Raw genomic sequence first — 24,969 nt, forward strand, 5'->3', positions numbered from 1 at the left:
TCCCCATCCTCTAGAAGAAAGAGAAAAAGGGAGAGCTCAGTTGGAGAGACCAAGAGGTCAATCTCTGTATAGAATTTGCGATTTCTAGGGAAGACTTCAGAAACTTGTTTTCAGGAGAGTTCTCAACCAGGAATTTGAACCTAAGTTGATGCCAGCATTGCATTTCTAATGTTCTTAAGATTTTATTATCAGGTTAGCTCTCACTGTAACTGTAAAGGCTTTAAAATTGACTAACATTACAGATAATACAAAAGAAGCAAACAAATTCTGGGGCTAAATTTCTGAAGAATTCAATGGATAGAAAATACAATAGAGAACATCATCAACAGATCAAATTGAAGAAAATAATCAATAGACAGAGAAGAGAAACATTGGAATAACAATGCTGAATAGAAAATTATTAATGAAAAAGAATGAAGAAGTCCTATGTGATATATAGGAGACCATATAAAGAATATCAAAATCATTGTCATTCCAGAGGAGAAGAGACAGAGAAGGGGTCAGACAGTTTATTTTAAAAAATAATTAAAGCAGACTCTCTAACACAGGGAGAGATTTGGGCAATCAAGTCATGAAGGTAAAAGATTACCCATTATATTAATTAAAAATGATCTTCTCAAGACACTTTATAATAAAATTGTAAAAGTCAAACACAAAGAGAGAATCTTTAAAGCAGAAGAGGGAAGAAGTTTTAAGTCTGCAAAGAAACCTCCACTAGATTAAAAGCAGATTTCTCAGCAGAAACCTTAGAGGCCTGGAAAGACTGAAATGATATTTGCAAATTATTGAAAGAAAGAAATTGCTGACACAAATACTCTATCAAGAAAAGCTATCATTCAGAATTAAGGCAGAAAAAAAGACATTCAGAGAAACCGTTAAGGAACTTCAATACCGCTAGACCTACATTGAGGCTTCTCAGGTGGCTCAGTGGTAAAGAATCCGCCTGCCCAGGAGGAGATGCAAGTTCAGTCCCTGGTTCAGGAAGATCCCCTGGAGAAGGAAATGACAACCCACTCCAGTATTCTTGCCTGGGAAATCACATGGACAGAGGAGCCTGGTGGGCCACAGTCCTTGGGGTTGCAAGAGTTGGACACAACTTAATGTCTTAACAACAGACCTACCTTACAAGGAGTGCTGAAATTTCTTTAAGCTAAAATAAAGAAATATTGATTAGTAATCTGAAAATACATGGAAACTACTGTTGTTTAGTCACTAATATTGTCTGACTCTAAGTGACACCATGGACTGCATCAAGCTTCATCATCCTTCACTAACTCCCAGAATTTACTCAAACTCATGCTCGTTGAGTTGGTCATGCCACCCAACCATCTCATCCTCTGTCACCCACTTTTCCCTCCTTCCCTCCATCTTTCCCAGCATCAAGGTCTTTTCCAATGAGGCAGCTCTTCACATCATGTGGCCAAAGTATTGGAGCTTCAGCTTCAGCATTAGTCCTTCCAATGAATATTCAGGATTGATTTCCTTAAAGTTTTACTGGTTTGACCTCCTTGCAGTCCAAGGAAATCTCAAGAGTCTTCTCCAGCAAAATTCAAAAGCATCATTTCTTTGGTGCTTGGCCTTCTTTATGGTCCAACTCTCACATACATACATGACTACTGGAAAAACCATAGCTTTGACTATATGGACATCTGTGGGCAAAGTGATGTCTCCACTTTTTAATATGCTTTCTAGGTTTGTCATAGGTTTTCTTCCAAGGAGCAAGCATCTTGTAATTTCATGGCAGCACTCACTGTCTGCAGTGATTTTAGAGCCCAAGAATATAAAATCTGCCACTGTTTCCTATACCACACACTGAATAAAGAAAATGTATAGTCAAATTCTGAAAATGTAATACTATAATAGATGGTGTGCTAACTACTTAACTACAGTATAAAAGTTAAAAAAGATGAGTGTCAAAATAGCCCTAACAACTATAATTTATGAAAGAATATACAACTTAAGAAGAGGTATATTGTAACATTAAAGGCATGTAGGGGATATAAAAGGGTAAAATGTATGTAATTGAATTAAGTTGCTATCAGTATCAGTATAAAGTAGATTGTGTCACTATGTTTTAGGTAAGCCTCATGGTTACCTAAACCACAAGCCCAACCAACAGTAGATTCACAAAGGATAAAGGCAAGGAAATCACAGCATAACACCATGCAAGGTCACCAATTCACAAATGTAGGCAGCAAAAAGGATCAACCATCAATACAAAACCAACAGAAAACAGTCAAATAGGAATATTAGGTCTTTACATTTCAATGATTACTATAAGGGTAAATGAATTGAACTCTCCAATCAAAAGGCACAGAGTTGCTGGATGTATTTTAACAAAATAAGAGGAATTTCCTAGCTGTCCTATAGTTAGGGCTCCTAGTTTTCCTTCCGAGGATGTGAGTTCAGTCCCTGGTCCAGGAACCAAGATCTCACAAGCCATGTGGCACAATAAAAATTAAAAAAAAGTGGATTTCCACAAGATTGATATATGTAACTATGTGTGGTGATGGGTATTAATTCCAAGACTCGATCTCTATTTCTGTTCTAGTTTCATTGTCCTGACCCACAGCCTCTTCATGGCCTTCTTCACTTCAGCATTTCTCAGGGAGTAGATGACAGGGTTGAGGAGTGGGGTGATCACCGTGTAGAACACAGCGACCATCTTGTCCACAGACAGGGTGGTAGAAGGTCTCAGATAGATGAAGATGCAGGGCACAAAGAACAAGGTGACCACAGTGATGTGGGACCCACAGGTGGACAGGGCCTTGCGCCGACCCTCAGAGCTTCGAGTCCTCACATGGAGCAAGATGACCACATAGGAGGCTAAGAGGACGATGAAGCTGATCACAGACAGGGTCCCCCCATTGGCAACAATCAGAAGACCAATGAGGAAGGTGTCAGAGCAGGCAAGTTTCATGAGGGGAAGCACATCACAGAAATAGTGGTCAATTACATTGGGGCCACAGAAGGGCAAATGGAAGATGAGAAGGATTTGGGCCAAGGAATGCACTAATCCCCATATCCATGCTGCTCCCACCAGGAAGGCACACACCTGCTGGTTCATGATGGTGGTGTAGTTGAGGGGCTTGCAGATGGCCACATAGCGGTCATAGGCCATCACAGTGAGCAGGAAAATCTCAGTTCCAGCAAAGAAGTGGAGAAAGGAAAGCTGTGTCATGCAGCCCCATAGAGATATGGCTTTCCTTTCAGCCAGCAGATCTGAGATGAGTTTGGGCGTTGTAGTCGAGGCGTAGCAGATCTCCACAAAGGACAGATAGCTCAGGAAGAAGTACATGGGGGAGCCAAGGCTTCTGCTGGTCATGACAGTGAGGACAATGAGGAAATTCCCCAAGACAATGGCTATATACAAGAGCAGAAATATCACAAAGCAAACCTTCTGCACCTCTGGATTGGAAGAAAGTCCCAAGAAAATAAATTCTGTAACATTGTGTGTTTTAGCCATGACATAGCCACCAGGAGGCAGTAATTTGGGTGTGTGATCCAAAATAATACAAAAGAATTCTTCCTTTAGCAGCTGAATTATATAATAGTCATCTGTATACCTGAAATGCTACCATTCAGATTCTGCAACCTAAAAGTGTTCTCAGAAATAGGAAATCCATCTCTGCAATCCACAGGATATTACAGTCAGTGACCCTCTTCTCCTAGGACATTTTGGAAATACAGCACTTTACACATTGAATTGTATTTGTTCTATGTGACCATCTGGCCCATGAAACTGAACTTTCTAGAGAAGATGTTATTTCTTGCTACCACTCTATCTCCAGTGCTAACTGAAGCACCTGCACAAAATTACACTCAGTGAATGTAGGATGAAGGAAGAGTGCATATATATCATCCTAGCCTACTTAGCACAGTATTTGGTACATCACAGAAGATCAGCAAATACTGAAAGAACAAAGGTCACCAAAGACCAAGACCACATCTTTCCATCCATGAATCCCATGTCTAGCACAATGCTTGTTTCAGGCAAAGACCAGGCCAATGTGAGAGCACTTTGTGAAACTCCACAAGCTTTCTGGTAGCATTCCCTTTACTTTCAAAGTGAAGTTATAATCATCACATGCTCACAAAACAAAACTCACCCTACCATTCCTGGGACTTTGCTGTCTCACTACTGTTCCTTTTATCTGTTCTGATCCCAGAGAGTACAATAGTGCTCTGAGCACATACAGTTTTCAATCTCCAAGCATTAAGGTCAAGTTATGCGCCAGAGCTCACACATTTTAGGTGTTGCCAGATGGAGGATCTGCTCTCCATGCAACCTTAGGAATGCTGACACTAAGCCAGCGAGTCCATTCCACCGGATTAAAAACAAGAACACAGTGGACTTGCCTCTCAGATGTTCCACAGAGGAATAAGAATTCTGTCAGCTAAGCTTTGTGTTCACTCTGCTGAGAGATACTAGAGGTGGAGGGTGTATGTGATGATCAAATGAGAGAAGATTGGTCCCCAGAGAGCCATGTCTTTCTCCTTCCTAATCAGGCACCTACCTCATGGGAAGAAGGACCTGGATACCAACCTCTCAAACTTTATTGTAGGTAACATAACTTCAGAAATCAATAGGGAATATATTAAATTAATTTTACCCAGTGTTCACAGAGCACTTAGGCTATGGGGCTCTATGCTGTTCTGAGGGCAATTAGATCCAGCTCTTTCTTATCATGAACTCAGTCAAGGTTCTATGTGAAATGACACCATCCCAAGGATCAGATCAGTTCAGTTCAATCTCTCAGTCATGTCTGACACTTCGCGACCCCATGGACTGCAGCATGCCAGGCTTCCCTCTCCATCACTAACTGCCGGAGCTTACTCAAATTCATGTCCATCATGTCAGTGATGCCATCCATCAATCTCATCCTCTGTTGTCCCCTTCTCCTCCTGCCTTCAGTCTTTCCCAGCATCAGGGTCTTTTCCAATGAGTTGGTTCTTTGCATCAGGTAGCCAAAGTATTGGAGTTTCAGCTTCAGTGTCAGTCCTTCCAGTGAATATTCAGGACTGATTTCCCTGAGGATTGACTGGTAGGATCTTCTTGCTGTCCAAAAGACTCTCAAGAGTCTTCTCCAACACCAAAGTTCAAAAGCATCAATTCTTTGGTGCTCAGCCTTCTTTATGGTCCAACTCTCATATCCATACATATGGAAAAAACCATAGCTTTGACTAGACAGAACTTTGTTGGTAAAGTAATGTCTCTGCTGTCTAGGTTGGCCATAACTTTTCTTCCAAGGAGCAAGCATCTTTCAAATTCATGTCTGCAGTCACCATCTGTAGTGATTTTGAAGCCCCCCAAAATAAAACCTGTAACTGTTTCCATTGTTTTCCCATCTATTTGCCATGAAGAGCTGCAACTAGATGCAATGATCTTAGTTTTATGAATGTTGAGTTTTAAGCCAACATTTTCACTCTCCTCTTTCACTTTCATCAAGAGTCTCTTTAGTTCTTCTTTGCTTTCTGCCATAAGGGTGGCATCATCTATATACCTGAGGTTATTAATATTTCTCCCAACAGTCTTGATTCCAGCTTGTGCTTCATCCAGCCCAGTGTTTCTCATGAGGTACTCTGCATATAGTTAAATAAGCAAGGTGACAATAGACAGACAATGATGTACTCATTTTCCAATTTGAAATCAGTCTGTTGTTCCATGTCCAGTTCTAACTGTTGCTTCTTGACCTGCATACAGATTTCTCAGGAAGAAAGTCAGGTGCTCTGGTATTTCCATCTCTTTCAGAATTTACTACAGTTTGCTGTGATCCACACAGTCAAACACTGGGCTCAAGGAATTATGGGCCACAAACATCAGAAACTGAGACAGCACTCCTCCTGACCTTTGGTGTGGATGAAGGTGAGGCTACAGAACAGTTGTTCTCAACCGTGGGAGATTTTGCCCCCAAAGGATATTTGGCAACATCTGGAGACATTGTTTTCATTTCCTACCTTTGTAGGAAGGAGGCTGTTCCTGGCATTTAATGGGAAGAGGCCAGAGATGCTAAGAAACATCCTACAATGCAGAAGACATCCCCCTATCACCACAACAAAGGCTATCTGAGCCAAAATCACAATACGACTGCTATTGAGACACTCTTCTCAGAAGGAAACAAATTTTTTCCAAAGTAATATTTGTCAGTATTAAACTGGATGTTGGTTTGAAAACACTACATGTGAGTTTATTACTCTGCTTGACCTCATCTGTATCAATTTTCTGCCATGAATAGTTTTCCAATGGCATAATAACACATTGTAAGATCAATGTGCTCTCTCCCAGTCCTAAACATAATTGTCATTAATTTAGCCTGATTAAAATTAAAGTTGAAACAAAAATGCCAAGTTTCAACTAGTGATTAGGAGACTATTATGATCATATATTTTTAATTATTTTACAGGTTTTAACATAAGATGTCATGTAAAAAAACCCAAACGAACTTTTTGGCCAACCTAATAATTGCTTTTGAGAGTGTCAAATTCTGAGTTAGCCATTAACATTTTTATCATTATCCATTATATTTTAAAAAATACTAGGAAGATTAGCAAATAATTAAATAAAAGGTCCAGATATTTGAGAAAATCTACATTCATTCTGTACATCTCATCACTGAGTTTCTGTGGAAGGCTGTAAGACAAAATATTTTCTCTGTTGAAGGATTCAATTTAATACATCTAAGGAAGATGAATTTTTAAAGTTAGTCTATGAATGTGCATTACAGGAAAATTCTTTTGTTAAAATACTTGTGGATGAGACTATTTGCTCATTGAAAGTTATAAATTTTCAGAAAAGGTTAATGCTATTTTCTTTTCTTTCTTTGTTTCTTTTTTTTTACTTTACAATATGATATTGGTTTTGCCATACATTGACATGAATCTGCCACAGGTGTATATGTATTCCCCATCCTGAATCCCCCTCCCACTTTCCTCCCCATCCCATCCCTCTGGGTCATCCCAGTGCACCAGCCCTGAGAACCCTGTATCATGCATCGAATCTGGACTGGTGATTCATTTCACATATGATAATATACATGTTTCAATGTCATTCTCCCAAATCATCCCACCCTTGTTCTCTCCCACAGAGTCCAAAAGACTGTTCTATACATCTGTGTCTCTTTTGATGTCTCACATACAGGGTTATCATTACCATCTTTCTAAATTCCATATATATGCGTTAGTATATTATATTGTTGTTTTCCTTTCTGGCTTACTTCACTCTGTATAAGAGGCTCCAGTTTCATCCACCTCTTGAGAATTGATTCAAATGTATTCTTTTTAACGGCTGGGTAATATTCCATTGTGTATATGTACCACTGCATTCTTATCCATTAGTCTGCTGATGGACATCTAGGTTGCTTCCATGTCCTGGCTATTATAAACAGAGCACTGTGATGAACACTGGGGTACATGTGTCTCTTTCAATTCTGGTTTCCTCAGTGTGTATGCCCAGCAGTGAGATTGCTGGGTCATATGCCACTTCTATTTCTAGTTTTTTAAGGAATCTCTACACTGTTCTCAACCCCTCCTGAAACTCACTTGTTCTGACACACATGTCAATGAATTTGTCATTTTTGCCTTTGCCAGTTTTAGTGAACTGAGCTGCCTCCTGACTATTCTCATTTCCTATCTCTACGTCCTCACTGGCATCTTGAGGATACACTCTGCTGAGGGGAGACACAAAGCCTTCTCCACCTGCGTATCCCACATGATGGTGGTCACCATCTTCTTTGGCACAATCCTATTCATGTATCTGGGCCCCAGTTCCAGCTACTCAATGGACCAAGACAAAGTGGTGTTTGTGTTTTAGATGGTGGTCATCCCCATGTTAAATCCTCTCATCTGTAGTCTGAGAAACAAGGAGGTCAAAACTATGACAAAACCCACTGCAATGTTGTGAAGTAATTAGCCTCCAACTAATAAAAATAAATGAAAAAAAAAAAAACTTCCTTTGACCTCCTCTTTTTTCAAACATCCTCTTTTTGCTTCTGTACTTAAAGTCGCCAAAGCATGGGCTGTTAGGACTCAGAGGGAACTTAGAAATGGCTGAATCCACATGTATTCACTCTGGCTCCATGTCATTTTGCCATGAGCTTTCTTGTTTTGTTTCTGCTTTTTTTTTTTTCTAATAGTGGAATTGGACCAAATATTCCAGGCACCCTGGGGAATATGATTGCTCTATATAAATCCCACTTAGTCCACAAAACTTATGTGCTTGAAAATAACCAAATATCACAATTCATCTCCCTATTTGGGAGCATAAAATTCAAAACAAGCATACCTAAAATATATTGCAGGCTTTGTTCCAGACCACTTCAATAAGTGAATGGCATCATAAAGCAAATTACACATTTTTTTTGGTTTCCCAGTGCATATAAAAGTTATATTTATATGATATTGCAGGCTATTAAGCATGCAGCAGCATTATGTCTAAAAATGCATATATTTTTTATTAAGATACTAATTATTATCTACCCTTCAGTGTGTTATAATAATTTTGCTGGTGAAGGGTATTGCCTCACTGTTAATGACTGCTTACTGATCAGGGTGGCAGCTGCTGGAGATTTGGGTTGTGGTGACAATTTCTTAAAATGCAGCAATGAAGTTTGCCACATAATTGACATTGTTGCAAATGATTTGCCTGTGGCAAGTAACCCTGTTCCACAGCATTTTACCCACAGCAGATCTCTGAAAGTTGGAATCAATGCTCTCAAACGCAGCCACTGCTTTACCAACTAAGTTTATGCAATATTCTAAATCCTTTGTTGTCATGTCAACAGTCTGCACATTTTCACTAGGAATGATTCCATCTGAAGAAACTTCTTGCTTTGCATATCCACAAGAAGCAAGTCTTCATCCATTAAAGTTTTATCCTGAGATCGCAGCAATTCAGTCATATCTTCAGTCTCTACTTCTAATTGAGTTCTCTTACTATTTCCACTATATCTGAAGCTACTCTCTCCACTGAAATTTTAACTCCCCAAAGACATTCATGAAGGTTTGGATACAATTTTTCCCAAATCCAGTTAATGTTAGTATTTTTACATCTTCCAAATGTATCATGAATGTTCTTAATGACATCCAGAACAATGAATCCATTCTGGAAGCTTTCAATTTCCTTTGTCCAGATACATCAAAGAAATCACTAACTACAACAGCCATAGATTTACAAAACATATATTTAAAATAATAACATCTGAAAGTTGAAATGATAGCTTGATCTATATGCTGCAGAATGGATGGGGAATGTGATTGCTCTGTTGTGTTAGCAGGCATAAAACAGCACAAATCTTGTGGTATATCTCCATTAGAACTCTTGGGTGACCTGGTGCATTGTCAATAAGTAATCATACTTTGAAAGAAATCATTTTCTCTTCTTTTCTTTATTTTCATTTATTTTTTCTGAGCAGTAGATCTCAACAGTGGGCTTAAAATATTTAGTAAACCATGCTTACCAGGTGGCACTAACGGCAAAGAACCTGCCTGTCAATGCAAGAGATATAAGAGACATGGGCGTGATCCCTGGGTTGGGAAGATTCCCCTGGAGTAGGCATGGCAACCCTCTCTAGTATTCCTGCCTGGAGAATAACATGGACAGAGGAAGCCTGGCAGGCAACAGTCCACAGGATAGCACAGAGTTGGACACAACTGAAGTGACTTAGCAGCAGCAGCATGTTGTAAACAGATGCACTATCATTTACACTCATGTTTCACTTATAAAGCAGAGGCAGAGTAGATTTAGCATACTTCTTAAGGGTTCTAGAATGTTCAAAGTGGTAAATGAGCATTGGCTTCAATTACAGCCACGAGCTACATTAGCCCCTAACAGGAGACTCAGGCAGTCCTTTGAAGACTTGAAATGAGGCAAACCCTCTCCTTTGAAACTTTGACATCTCTTTAGCTATGGGTGTCCTAGTCTTCTTCCAATATAAGGCTATTTCACCCATATTGAAAATGTGTTGCTTAGTGTAACTAAATTTATTGTTTTGAGTACTGTAGTTTCTTACTAACTCTTAAAATTAGATAGTGTAAATCATTCAGTTATTTTTCTTCTCTCTCAAAATTGTTTTGGCTAATTTAAGATTTTTTTTAACAATTTCTATATAATTTAGAATCAGTTTGTCTATTAAAAATAAGCCAGCTGGACTGGCATTAAAACTATTGATGAATTTTAATAAGAATTGGTAACTTAAAAATATTGGACTTAAAAATACTGAATGTTACAATCCACAAAGAAGACATATCTCTCCATTATTTAAGTCTCCTTTAATTCCTCCCTGCATGCAGTGTTTTGTGGTTATCAGTAAGTAACTCAAACAGTTTTATTTTTTAAAAAAAGTCATTTCTAAATGGTTTACACTCTTGATGTTATAAGTGATATATAGAAACATTTATTTTCTAGTTACAGCTGCTTTTTTACATAATAATATCAATAATCTATGTATATTGATCTTTACCATGTGACCTTCCACTGTATACTCTTAGCTTTTCTTCTGCATATTAAAAATGGGATGTACAACATAATGATAACCACAATAAATCTAGTTAACATTTCATTTGTGTGTCTTAAATGGAGATTCTATATAAAATGTTAAGTGATCTGTGAATAGGATGCTTTTTTTTATTTCAATCAGTATAATTTTATTGCATAGATTAGAACTTCCAGTACATTATTGAATCTGCCATAACCAAAAATATAATGAATTAAATAATCACAAGAACACAAATAGCAAACAGTGTCAGTGGGATAAGTTCAATTATCTGACTGACATCTGTGTAGGTAAAGCAGTTACTTGTTCTTTTAGAAGACACATGTCAACTGGTCATTACAATTAAAGCAGAGTGATATTACCTAAGGAATTCATGTCTTCAAGTATAATTTAAAGAGTCTCCTGAAGGCTTTCTAGCAAAATAAAATAAGAATACATAAAACTCTTCTTTGTGATAGTATCATAGGTAGGTAGGTAAAGTCTGTGCCCTCCAATATTATTTGTTGTTATATGTAAAAATAATAATAATAATAATAAGCATTTACTTTGTGTGAACTTCTGATCAAGTGATCCCACACTTTGCCTTTCCAGAATTAATTTACTACTTTTTCAATTGCTATTTAGTTAGTCCTACCTCTTCTTGGAAAAATCTTTTTATAAATATTATGATTATTACAATGCTATCCTACATTAAAGTATATCAGGATATAGTGATGGTGGTGGTTTAGTCACTGAGTCAAGTCTGACTCTTCTGTGCCCATGGACTGTAACCCACCAGGCTCCTCTGTCCTCTTGCTTTATTGGCGTGAGTTGCCATTTCCCTCTCCAGGGGATCTTCATAACTCAGGGCTTGAGGCAGTGTCTCCTACTTGGCGGGTGGATTCTTTATTGTCTGAGTCACCAGGGAAGCCCATATAAGAATGTACTTGTGTGTGTATATATATATACATACATACATACATATATATATATATATATATATATATATATAGTTCTTTAGGAAACTAATGCTGATATTCAGCTTAAAGAAGGGTGAAATCTTCAAGCATCTTTGTGCCAAATAAGGAATTTTCACATTAGGGGAGGAAAGAAGAGCTCTACCATCCTTCAATTAGCCCTATAATCATATAAAAAAGTTTTATTTCATGGGAATATTTAGGATTTTACACTTTAAATTCTGTCATTTTATTTGTTCAAGGAATCAGGAAAAAACAGAAAATCTTGGGATAAATAAATTTTTCTATCCCGATTTTAAAAATGCATGGTTGCTGGGAGCCAGCACATGAGATCCCACCCATGACAAGGTCATGAGGAGAAGACCTGACAAGCAAAGCAGATCAGGACTTCAGGGATTTCGAAAAGCTGCCCTGGCGCTCACCTTAAAGATGATCTCTGTCTTTTTGATGCTTGCTATATTAGACTACTCCCTAATTTCTGTGACACAGGTAGAAGGCCTTCCCCGATCTCTTTCCAAACAGAATCAACTTAGAACTTTAATCAATATGTCCCCCGGACGGTGGTATCCTATAAGATTATCCAGGATGAAAGGAGTGTTTCAATTTAAACTCCTTTGCTGGCATTTTATTTTGGCAAATGTGTTTATGCCCTCGGTACTAATGTGCATGACTGCTCATAATACCCTAATCATAAAACAGCATTTATCACATAAAGGCCCTAATAGGCACAGAGCCCTTCGTGGGGTGAGGAAGCCCTATTAGAGAACACAAAAATATTATTCTAAAAGTGGTTATAGTTAAAGATTTAGAAAAAGAAGAGTTTAGAATTGTTCATTTTAACCAGGAATGCTAAACAGGGGCTGCCTCACGGGAGCTGCAGAGTCTTTGTGTGGTAAACCTTTTAGATAAATTTAACTGATAACTTCTGCAAAAGGACTGACCTTTGTGTTCATTAAAGAATAGATTACGGAAAACAGCTTTGCATTCACCTAGGTCATAAAATGTCAAAAGGCCCCATGGCCAGAAGATAAAGTACAAGACTCTCACAAAGAAGTATGCAGAAAACACCCTGGTTTCTGAAGGATAAGCTGATGTACTATTAAACCATCTTCCCCTTAAAAATGTATTTAGAATATAAAAACTATGGTAAAAAAAAGGTTTGCCAGACTCTGCTGCACACCCCCAGTCTGGTCTCTCTCTTTCTGTCTTTCTCTCTGTGTCTTTCTCTGTCTCTGTCTCTGTCTCTGTCTCTGTCTCTCTCTCTCTCTCTCTCTCTCTCTTTCTCTCTCTCTCTCTCTCTCTCTCTCGCTGATGCCGTTCATCCTGAGACTTGGCCCTATCAAGGCTGGTCTCACATGTCTTCTCTTGCCGACGCCGTTCATCCTGAGGGTGCCCCCTGGATCCTGCCCAGGCTATAATCATATAAAAAACTTTTATTTCATGGGAGTATTTAGGATTTTACACTTTAAATTCTGTCATTTTATTTGTTCAAGGAATCAAGAAAAAAACAGAAAATGTTGGGATAAATAAATTTTTCTATCCCGATTTTAAAAATGTATGGTTATGCTCAAATCTCCCCTAATGTGCTAAGTTGATGACAATATATATTTTATATTGATATGCAGCTTTATTTCACTAGCTGATTTCTCAGACTGTAACCCAGTATTAAAAACCAGCATATAAAACGTGTTATTATATAACCCAGTATAAAAAGAAAGGCCAAAAAGCAAAATGGCTATCTGAGGAGGACTTACAAATAGCTGGGAAAAGAAGAGAATCAAAAAGCAAAGGAGAAAAAGAAAGATTTAAACATCTGAATGCAGAGTTCCAAAGAATAGCAAGGATAGATAAGAAAGCCTTCCTCAGCGATCAATGCAAAGATATAGAGGGAAACAACAGAATGGGAAAGACTAGAGATCTCTTCAAGAAAATTAGAGATACCAAGGGAACATTTCATGCAAAGATGGGCTCAATAAAGGACAGAAATTGTATGGACCTAACAGAAGCAGAAGATATTAAGAAGAGGTGGCAAGAATACACAGAAGAACTGTACAGATAATCACGATGGTGTAATCACTCACCTAGAGCCAGACATCCTGGAATGTGAAGTCAAGTGGGCCTTAGAAAGCTAAAACAAAGCTAAAAGCAAAGCTCGTGGAGGTGATAGAATTCCAGTGGAGCTATTTCAAATCTTGAAGAATGATGCTGTGAAAGTGCTGCACTCATTATATCAGCAAATTTGGAAAACTCATGGGTGGCCACAGAACTGGAAAAAGTAAGTTTTCATTCCAATCCTAAAGAAAGGCAATGCCAAAGAATGCTCAAATTACCACATAATTGCACTCATCTCACATGCTAGTAAAGTAATGCTCAAAATTCTCCAAGCCAGGCTTCAGCAATACGTGAACCATGAACTTGTAGATGTTCAAGCTGGTTTTTTAGAAAAGGCAGAGGAACCAGAGATCAAATTGCCAACATCCATTGGATCACAGAAAAAGCAAGAGAGTTCCAGAAAAACATTTACTTCTGCTTTATTGACTACACCAAAGCCTTTGACTGTATGGATCACAATAAACTGTGGAAAATTCTTTGAGAGATGGGAATACCAGACCACCTGACCTGCCTCTTGAGAAATCTGTATGCAGGTCAGGAAGCAACAGTTAGAACTGGACATGGAACAACAGACTGGTTCCAAAAAGGGAAAGAAGTACATTAAGGCTGTATATTTCACCCTGCTTATTTAACTTATATGCAGAGTACATCATGAGAAACGCTGGGCTGGAAGAAGCACAAGCTGGAATCAAGATTGCCAGGAGAAATATCAACAACCTCAGATATGCAGATGACACCACCCTTCTGGCAGAGAGTGAAGAGGAACTAAAAAGCCTCTTGATGAAAGTCAAAGAGGAGAGTGAAAAAGTTGGCTTAAAGCTCAACATTTGGAAAACTAAGATCATGGTATCTGGTCCCATCACTTCAAGGGAAATAGATGGGGAAACAGTAGAAACAGTGTCAGATTTTATTTTGGGGGGCTCCAAAATAACTGCAGATGGTGATTGCAGCCGTGAAATTAAAAGACACTTACTCCTTGGAAGGAAAGTTATGACCAACCTAGATAACATATTAAAAAGTAGAGACATTACTTTGCCAACAAAGGTCCTTCTAGTCAAGGCTATGGTTTTTCCAGTGGTTATGTGTGGATGTGAGAGCTGGACTGTGAGGAAAGCTGAGCGCCAAAAAATTGATGCTTTTGAACTGTGGCGTTGGAGAAGACTCTTGAGAGTCCCTTGGACTGCAAAGAGATCCAACCAGTCCATCCTAAAGGAGATCAGTCCTGGGTGTTCATTGGAAGGACTGATGCTGAAGCTGAAACTCCAGTACTTTGGCCACCTCATGCGAAGAGTTGACTCATTGGAAAAGACCTTGGTGCTGGGAGGGATTGGGGGCAGGAGGAGAAGGGGACGACAGAGGATGAGATGGCTGGATGGCATCACCGACTCGATGGACATGAGTTTGAGTAAACTCTGGGAGTTGGTGATCGACAGGGAGGCCTGGCGTGCTGCGATTCATGGGATTGCAAAGAGTCAGATACGCCTGAGTGACTGAACTGAACTGAATTGAATGAAACAAATTATTGGATTATTAAAATTACAATATCAGGGCTTTTTTTCAAATAATAACTGGGATATAATAAAGGACAGGGAAGTATGGTGTTCTGTAGTCCATGGGGTCACAAACAGTTTAAATGATTGAGTGACTGAACAACAATGATAAAATGTATATGTTTTTACATTCAAATGATATAGACAAGCATTCATCACAGTTTTATTCAAAACACACATTGAAGATTAGAGAAATGAGATTTTTGAGAGGAAAATCAGCTTTCATTAGGGGAATATGTCATATACCATAGGGAAGTAAATTAGCTTCTTATTGAGGAAATATACTGTAATGTACATTGCTTTGCTGGTAAGAGCACCTCTGCTGCTGCTGCAACTGCTAAGTCGCTTCATTCGTGTCCGGTTCTGTGTGACCCCATAGACGGCAGCCCACCAGGCTCTGTCCCTGAGATTCTCCAGACAAGAACACTGGAGTGGGTTGCCATTTCCTTGCCCAATGCATGAAAGTGAAAAGTGAAAGTGAAGTGGCTCAGTCGTGTCCAACTCTTCATGACCCAATGGACTGCAGCCCACCAGGCTCCTCCGTCCATGGGATTTTCCAGGCAAGAATACTGGAGTGGGGTGCCATTGCCTTCTCCAAGAGTACCTCAGTGATGCTCAATATTGAAGAAAAAGGAAAAAATATATGCCAAGCAAGTGGAAATGAGTCCTTGAGTGAGACTAAAAGCTTAAACCTGCTTAATCATAAGAAACTGATGTCTGTTGTTGTGTTTTCTTCCAAACTACACTTCCATTCTTTGTTTCCATTAGACTAGATCCCAAGCTCTGGAAATCTGTATGTGAGTGTGCATGCGTGCTGAGTCAGGTCCAATTCTTTGCGATTCCATGGACTGTAGCCTGCCAGACTCCTCTGTCCTTCTCCAGGCAAGAATACTGGAGTGAATTGGATTCTCCAGGCAAGATGGTATATTTTGGGGTTGCTTTTGAGACACTTTTTTTTCTTTTTTCTTTCTTTTTTTTTTTTTTACTGGGAAACTGTCAAAAGAGAACTCTTCTTCATTGTACCAAGGTTTCTCATAAATACTCTTCTTAAAGCCTGTTTCACATCATTGTTCCTGAGGCTATAGATAAATGGATTCAACATGGGATTCACAAAAATGCAAATCACTGACACAATTTTCCCTTGTTCCACAGATTGCTTGTTTGATGCTCTCAGATACATGCAAGTCAGGGACCCATAGAACATACCACAGGTGGAGAAGGCTTTGTGCTGCCTTTTGCTGGAACGGATCCTCATAATGGTGACAAAAATGAAAATGTAGGAGATGAGGATGGTGATTAGGGAACCTGTGAGGTTAATCCCTGTGGACACAAACAGGGCAGTTTGCTTTATGTAAGTGTCAGAACATGTCAACATTAAGAGGAGTGGGTTCAGCACAGTAGAAATTGTTGATGGTGTTGGATCCACAAAAGGACAAGCGGGAGGTCAATATTACCTGCATTGTGCCCACCATAGACCCCCAGAGGTAGGGGAAAGTGACCAGGCAGATGCACAGTGACCTGGACATCCTTCCGCTGTAATGCAGGGGGTTGCAGATTGTCATGTACATGTCATAGGCCATAGCACCAAGCATGTAATACTCAGTAAGAAGCAGAATCACAAAAACAAAACATTGTGCTAGGCACCCCATGTAGGAAATGGTTTTTTTCTCTAATAAGAAGTTAAGGAGCAAAAAAAAAAAAAAAAAAAAAAAAAAGAAGTTAAGGAGCATCTGAGGAGAGACATTTGTAGATTAAAAAATGTCTACACATTCTAAATGGGTGAGGAAAAAGTACATGGGGGTTTGCAGCCAGGGAGTGAATCTGATTAATAAAATCATCCCAAAGTTCCCAGTCAGAGTGATGAGATAAATCAGGAGAAACACCATAAAAAGGATGGTCTGCAGCTCTTGTTTACTAGTAAGTCCCAGCAGAATAAACTCAGTTGCCTCTGTGCCATTGTATGAGGAAAATGTATCCATTTTCATATTCTCTAATAAGAGAAGAAATGTTTTCAGATATAAAAAGAAATAGGTTGTATGAAATTCAAAAATAGACAAAATAAATCAGCACTAAACCAAACTGGTTTTCAAAAGAGAGATCTAACTAAGTTGTTACTACCCTGAGAAATACAAGAGTTTCATTAGATGCCTCAGATGGTTGGTGGTGCGGAGTAAACTGGATAATCTATTTCATGAGCAAGTTTTGATTTCCATGCAGCATCAATGCAGGCTGCTCCACAATCTCCACCTATCTCCACTAAAACATACAGAATCTGACTTACCTCTTTGATGTCCCTCATTAGGCTATGGACTAGGAAGCACTGATGCTCAAGCAAACTACTGCCTTTGTTTGATCATGACATAATGCTGGATCAGGGAATGGAGAAAGAGGTTGGTTTTCTGTACAGTGGTTCTATTTTTGTCAGTAAAGGTGAACATTCCATAATCAGAAGTAGTATACTCTTCTTTAGAGCCTGTGTATATTTATTCAGATTCAATTTCTTCCTTATTTCTTACTTACTTCCCAGCAGCAATAAACTTCTCCCAGTTCCCTGATATTCTGTCCCTCCCATTTCCTTTGTTTCAAATCAACAGTAGATAGTCTAGGATTATTTCTTTGTCTGGTCCCCACTATGATCTCACTGATCTCTCACTGTTTATCTTGATGTTCACTGTGTTTAGCATCTTCGTTGTTTGCTGCGATACTGTTTCTGTTCTATGCTGTGGTTTTCTGGCCACAAGACATGGGATCTTGGCTCCCCATCCAGGGGTTGGACTGGTGTCCCTGCACTGGAAAGAGAAGTTTTCACCCCTGGACTGCCAGGGAAGCCCCTCACTAATTTTGTATTAATTCACACATCTCAGTTTATTTATATTACATATATATGTATATATATGTGTGTGTGTGTGTGAGTGTGTGTGTGTATTTCAGATTCACATTTCAATTAATCTCATACCTTTGACTTCATACCTTATATATAAACTATCTGAAAGTCTTGTCTGCTCTACCTTTAACACATTACTTATTGAATATTACAGCAGCTTGTCAGCATTTTCTCTGCTACCAGTCAAATCTAAGCTACTCTAATGCCTAAGCTACTATAATGATTTTCCTTCTTCCACATTTGAAATCTTCTATCCTCCAACATAAGCCAATTATCTTTTTTTTCCATATTTACTCTTTCTTTTAATTTTTAAATTATGAAAAGATGCTAACACACTTGCAGGAGCCTTGGAAAATACATATCAAAGTTATATATATATATATTTCCACTATATATTACAATTTTTAAATAGGTAAATTAAGATCTTTAGTTGGTGTTTTAATATCAAACTCTCAAAAATTAATTGAATGAATATACAAAGAAGTAGAAGGATATATTAGACTGAAAAGCACTGTGAACCAATTCAATATAATTAAGATTTGTACAATTTTGACATAACAATGGTATACAAATTCTATTCAAGTCCCCATAGAGTATAAATGAGAAGACACTGGAACATATCCAGGAATATAAGATTGCCACTGATCTTTTATAAACACAAATCACATCATGATGGTGACCTGGTAAAATGGTGCTACACTTTCCCATCACACTTGGGCTTAAAATTTAACTTCTTATCAGGGTCTGCAAGGGATTGTGTGATGTCTTCTCATACATTTCTCCAAATTCTTCCATCAATTTCTCTTCAGCCCTTTTTTCCTGCCACATTGACTGTCTTGTTGTGCCTTAAACACGACTAATATGTTACTACCTAAGGGCCTTTGCACATACTGTTCTATCTGCCTAGAATGTTCTTCTCTCAGATTGTTAAATGATTCACTTCATCACTTCATTTAGATCTCTCTTCTCATGACACCTCCTCTGGAAAGCTTATCTAGGCCTCTTATCTAAGTTATTCAATACCAAATAGCTCTCTAATCAAGCATTATGATCTATTTTTCTTATATCATTTATCACTTCTAAAAGTATTATTTTTTTATAACCCCTTCCACCCTTGGAATACTAGTCACATGAGGGAATGGACTTTATTTGTACTATATCCCCAGAATCTGGGTGAATGCCTGAATCATGGTCAAGAAAACAGTATCCATTATTTGTAGAAATGATGAACTGGTGAGGTAATCTTGCCAATCACATCAGCTGATTTTCCATGATATGTATATTTCTTGCCTCCCTGATGTTGCCAATGGAGACTGAGTTACTACAAAATTCTCTAGAAGGAGCCACAAATAAGAGGCGATTTTAATAACATAATCTAGTGATAGTTGTACATGTTTTAAGTCTCAATAATTAACAGTTAAAACTTGTGAGTTGAATCCTTGGAAACAGGTAAAAGCTGATTGAAAAATGAGTTATCTTTAATCACTACAGTAAACTACAAGTCCAGAAGGACATAGAATGGTCACATTTCTTAAAAGACAACTCTATTGCTTTATTAAATTCATGTTTTCATAAATATAATACTCAGAGGAGGGGTTATCAACTCTGGCTTCACACTGGAATCAGATGTGGAGTTTCTAAGAGCACTAATCCTTAGCTCAACTGAGGTCAGAACACACATTCACATATTTAACAAGCTTTCTACAGGGTTTTAATGCATGGCCAGGGCTGAAGTGCTACATGAGACAACTGAAATGATATGCTTGAATTAAAGAAGTTTTTAACACATAGATTTACCCTCTGAAAACTTACACTTTCCCCATTCAGTGATTTCTGAGATATTGCCACAAATTCTTCCTAATTATGGAACTTGCTGTCATCAACAGTACACAAAGTTCTTTTTCTGTTATTCTGATTAAGGCAAAATCCCAGCCTCTGACTTCAGTCTGTATAATATTCTGTTGGTTTCACAAAGCTTGTAAAGAAAATATGTTTCTGAGAGACTCCACAATTTTGTCTTGCACTCAAGAAATAGAAAGAAAAGAAGAGAAAACTTGATTAAGGATCACACCATTCTATTACTCGTTACATGCAATTCGGGGCTTAGTTTCTGGGATTCACATGGGAAACACCCATTGTAAAAGTAGAGTTAGTATAGTTATTTTCCAAGTTAATAGCAGAAGTAAGGGAGTGAAGGAGAGGGATTCATTTTTATCATTCTCACTGAAGTATTGGCTGAGTGGTAAAGAACCTGCTTGCACTGGAGGAGACATAAGAGATGTGTGTTCGATCTCCAGGTCTGGAAGATCCCCTGGAGGAGAGCATGACAACCCACTCCAGTATTCCTGCCTGGGGAATCCCATGGACAGAGGGGCCTGACGGGCTACAGTCCATGGAGTACAGAGTCGGACATGACTGAAGTGACTTAGCACAAAGTATTCAGGGTAGTGAAAATGTCTGTGCAGAATGCTTGTGTAAATTGTTGAGATCTTCTTCTTCATTCAAAGAGGAAGGTGAGTGAGAAAATGGGAGAAATAAGAATATTCTTCCAAAAGATAACAGTGAAATGTATAACATCATTACAGTTCAGAGAGTAGAACTACTGAAAACAACCACACTTATGCTTAGGGAAGGTATGAATTAAAGGTCTGTACACAATGCAGGGGGATAAAAAAAATCCTGTATAATTTTTTTTCTAAGAATGTTGGCCAAATTGGAAGATTCAGCTGGAAGTTCAATAAAGCCCATAGCAGTGTTTGAAAGGGACACACGCACAGCAGAGCAAAGCATATTCCTCTTGAGTAAAGCAATGTGCACCTGCTTTGGTAGTTCTGGATACACCAAAGCTACCACATTTCACTGCAGAAAACCTAATACAAGACCTTGCAGGTGAAGAAGGAAATGTGTTCACATTTTTTTTCCCTCTCGCCTTTAATCTTACACTCATGTACCCAAATTCCTTTAAATGCATCCCTTAAAAATAATGTACAAAATTATCATATAAACTGGGAGTACATTTTCTTGTGCCAAATTCTAAGGCTCTAAGCTTGGAGGAAAAAAAGGTTATAAGGGAAGTATGATGTATGAACTTCTTGAATACCTAGAATTTGCTAAAGCTCCAGAGGTAAGCCTACTCTAAATCCTACCTGTGATTTAGAAATTCACATATATTGTGAAGTGGGTCTGTAACTAAGGTCAAGGATGGTTGCAAGACTTGCTTGACCTCTCAGTACCTCACAAGTCACTTATTGCCTCCTTCTGAAAGACTGGGGTCGATCTGCCTACTGTTTGGTCTTTATGTGGCAATTCTTAACACTCACTACTAACACTCCATTTTATGCTCCAAAGAAGAAATATCGAACAATATTTCTTAAGAGTTCTTGATTTTCAGAACTGTCAGACTTAACCTATGAAGGGACTGTGATTTCTTAGCTTCATGAAGTTCCCTCAAATAGGATTTATACAAGAAAGGTTAACTTTGGGAGATTCATGCCAGAAGATTTCAGCACAAAATCACCTAAGGGATATTATCAGTGTTCCCCCTGGAGGTGTCAACAAAAGTCACTTCTTAATTAACAGGATCATTACTTATGGGTTAATCATTAGACGCACAAAGTGTCTTTTAGTAAGTACAAAAACACATAGTACTGACTTTGATACTAGGAGTAGTTCTCAGGCAGATAATTTTTTTTTTTTAATGATTAATGGTCTCTGTTTATCTTCAGTTAGAATAGTGTTTCCTTCTTCTGAATTCACATTGTTGTTTTCCTGCCTCTTCTGTGGTACATGCCTCCTTTCATAACTATTCTATTTATTTTAAGGATAGTAAGTGTCTGAGGACAAAATTAATGTCAATTCCACATCCTGAGCTCCTTTGTTGTTTATTCACTAAGTTGTGTCTGACAGTTTTTTTTGCAATCCCACAAGCTGTAGCCCCACCAGTCTCCTCTGTCCATGGGATTTCCCTGCAATAATACTGGAGTAGGTTGCTATTTCCTTCTCCAATGTATCTTCTTGACCCAGGGATCAAACCCAGGTCTCCATCTCCTGTATTGGCAGGAGGATTCTTTAGCACTGAATCACTTGGGAAGCCCTAATATCCTGAGTTACAATCTGTAGCAGTTTATAAACATTTTGAGTGCACAGTTAATGTTTAATAAAGAGATATTAAATAAACATTTTTTTTTTTTTGTAAGGCTGTAAGCCACCATGGGCTTCCCTGGTGGCTAAGATGGTAAAAAAAATCTGCCAGAAATACAGGAGACCTGGTTTTGATCCCTGGGACAGGAAGATCCCTGAAAAAGGGGACAGCAACTCACTCCAGTATTTTTGCCTGGAGAATTCCATGGAAAGAGAAACCCGGTGGGCTAAGTCCATGGGGTCACAAAGAGTCAGACATGATTGAGCAACTAACACTAACATTGAATAAATAACCAAACAATGATGCTAGAGAGAGGGTTTGAATTACTGGCATTTCATGTAAACTGTACTTTCCTCATTTTCACTAGTAATTGAAGATAATTTCATCTCATGGATTAAAATGCAATTTTCAAGGAATCTATTTTAGACATTCAGATCTAATTGGAGATAATTTAAATGAAATTAGATTTATCAGCACAGATGTGTTTAATTTATGATTCCTGATAGCATATAATATTTAATCTTTAAGATCATATCTACATTAATATTTGAAAGCAGAGTCAACTCCTATTATTTCTGACCCAGTTTCCTTATAATACGCTTATGAAAAACAAAAATAATATGGTAGTTTTATATCTTGCATATGACTAAGCCAAACTTCCTCTCCAATCTCTATCTTCCATTCATGTTTCACATTAAAAAGCAGGGACTATGATAGGGAAAAATAAAGACCACTGAGTCGTACCTTTGGGGAAAGAAATACTAATAATTGATAGAAAAAGCAAAAGGTGGTTCAAAGCCTTAGCAGATCTCTCTGAGACCAGTTGTCCCAATTTCCTTGCTAGAGGCTTCAGTACTGAGTCAATTTGTTGGTCAGCCAAAGCAATCTGAAGTTTGTGCCTAACTTACTTAGACAGTTTACACTTGGATTTGACTTAATACTCCCACAGTTACTTCAGTCTCTATGGGACATGAACAGTAGCTAGATTTCCAAATTTCTAGTATCTTCCAAATAGAAGAATATGAAGATAGCTACCATTTGAAGTCTGGGATATGTAGCCAGTGAAGTTGATTCCTACACAGCAAACTTTCCAGGAGAGGTCCAAGGAAATACAAAGAACAGATTTAAGTCTGCAATTCCCCTAAAAGTCAAGATGCAGCTGGGTCAGCACGTAAGATTTGCAGGCTGTGTCCAATCATGGGAGAGTAATGCCCACAAGATGCCCACATCCTGGTGGACAACAACAGAGCAAACATTAACCTTGCAGAGGTTAATGTCAGAGGCCAAGAAAGATCAGAAAGAAGCACAAAGACAACAGATGCAGATTACAGACTCCTTTTCCAGGGCTGGAAGTTCTCATAAGTCATATGAGGGAAAAAAGGACTAAAATATGAAGGGCTAGGCATTTGTCTAAAGAGAAGGATCAACCAAAAGAGTTTATTTAAACAATAGACTCTTCTAAGTCCAAAACTACTCTTTGAAAGAAAGGCATACTTCACAAGTCCTTTTATATAATTATATTTTTATGTAAGAACCCAGATAATGCAATAATTAAAGATGTTGGGTCATTAAGATACTTATCTCAAAAGATAAGAGAGAAATATACAAAATATTTGTATATCAGTTATCATAAACATGCAAAGAATAATTAATGCACTGTCTTTGTGAAGTGGACAAAGACCCTGCTTCGTAGAAAAACAAAATCCATATAAACTATTGTGTCATTCTGAAAATGCTCTTCAGTCCAGTTGGTTTGTGGATATGGGTAAAAGCTATAAAATTATATTGATAATTACCTCATATTATATATCACTTAACTTATATACATGTTATTATATTAAATATTTTGGTTGGAAGACATTATATTTTAATGTGGAGTTAAAAAATTGTTTCTTCATTAAGGTGATCCATAGGCTTCACTGTAGAAATTTGAATTTGCTGACTAATCCTATGATACTTGATAAGTTGCAATGAGCTTGCAAATATTTTTCCAATAGACTTCAGCCTTACAAACTGTGAATACATCCTTTTAATAGTTGCAAATATTTTGATATTTTCCTAACTTCAGGTTGAACAAATAGAATTGTTGGCTTTATATTAAATTCAGTATAGAATATATTTCAAAATCTTATTTTTCCTATATTCCTGTTCAGCTGAATGGGAGACATATGGTAGATCGAGGCAGTTATAGATAATCTAAAAGCTGTATTTTCAGAATTTATTTACATTACCAGGTTGTAGACCTCATATATTTACAACTTTTTTAGTAAGACAGCTAGCATCATCTGCTCAGTACTTATTAGATACCAGATATTTGTGTGCTAAGCATTTCAAAATGAATACACATGTCCTTTAGTAAGGAGCAACAGTTTCTTTAACACTTAAAATATCCCTGTGATAGAAAATTATGATTTATTTCTAACAGATGAAGATCCTGAATATTGGAGAAATGTATATATATATATGCATATATATGTGTGTATACATACATATACATATATATATATGTTCAGTTCATTTCAGTCGTGTCCGACTCTTTTTGACTCCATGGACTGTAGCATTCCAGGCTTCCCTGTCCATCACCAACTCCCAGAGCTTGCTCAAGCTCATGCCCATCGAGTCGGTGATGCAATCCAATCATCTCATTCTCTGTCATCCCCGTCTCCTCCTTCCTTCAATCTTTCCCAACTTCAAGGTCTTTTCCAATGAGTCAGTTCTTCACATCAGGTGGTCAAAATATTGGAGATTCAGCTTCAGCATCAGCCCTTCCAATGAATATTCAGGACTGAATTCCTTTAGGACTGACTGGTTTGAACTTGCATTCCAAGGGACTCTC

General features: G+C 38.0%; 1 protein-coding gene and 1 pseudogene across 1 annotated transcript; both read right to left on the reverse strand.

Moving 5' to 3' along the window:
• Positions 1-2,536: 2,536 nt before the first annotated feature.
• Positions 2,537-3,466, reverse strand: LOC122688066 (olfactory receptor 4X2-like). The gene has a single exon (XM_043893886.1). The coding sequence runs from the start codon at positions 3,464-3,466 to the stop codon at positions 2,537-2,539; it is 930 nt and encodes a 309-aa protein (XP_043749821.1).
• Positions 3,467-16,090: 12,624 nt separating this feature from the next.
• LOC122687743 lies at positions 16,091-17,087 on the reverse strand (annotated as a pseudogene).
• Between the last annotated feature and the right edge of the window lie 7,882 nt (positions 17,088-24,969).

Source organism: Cervus elaphus, chromosome 32, assembly GCF_910594005.1.
Source record: "Cervus elaphus chromosome 32, mCerEla1.1, whole genome shotgun sequence".
NCBI lineage: Eukaryota > Metazoa > Chordata > Mammalia > Artiodactyla > Cervidae > Cervus > Cervus elaphus.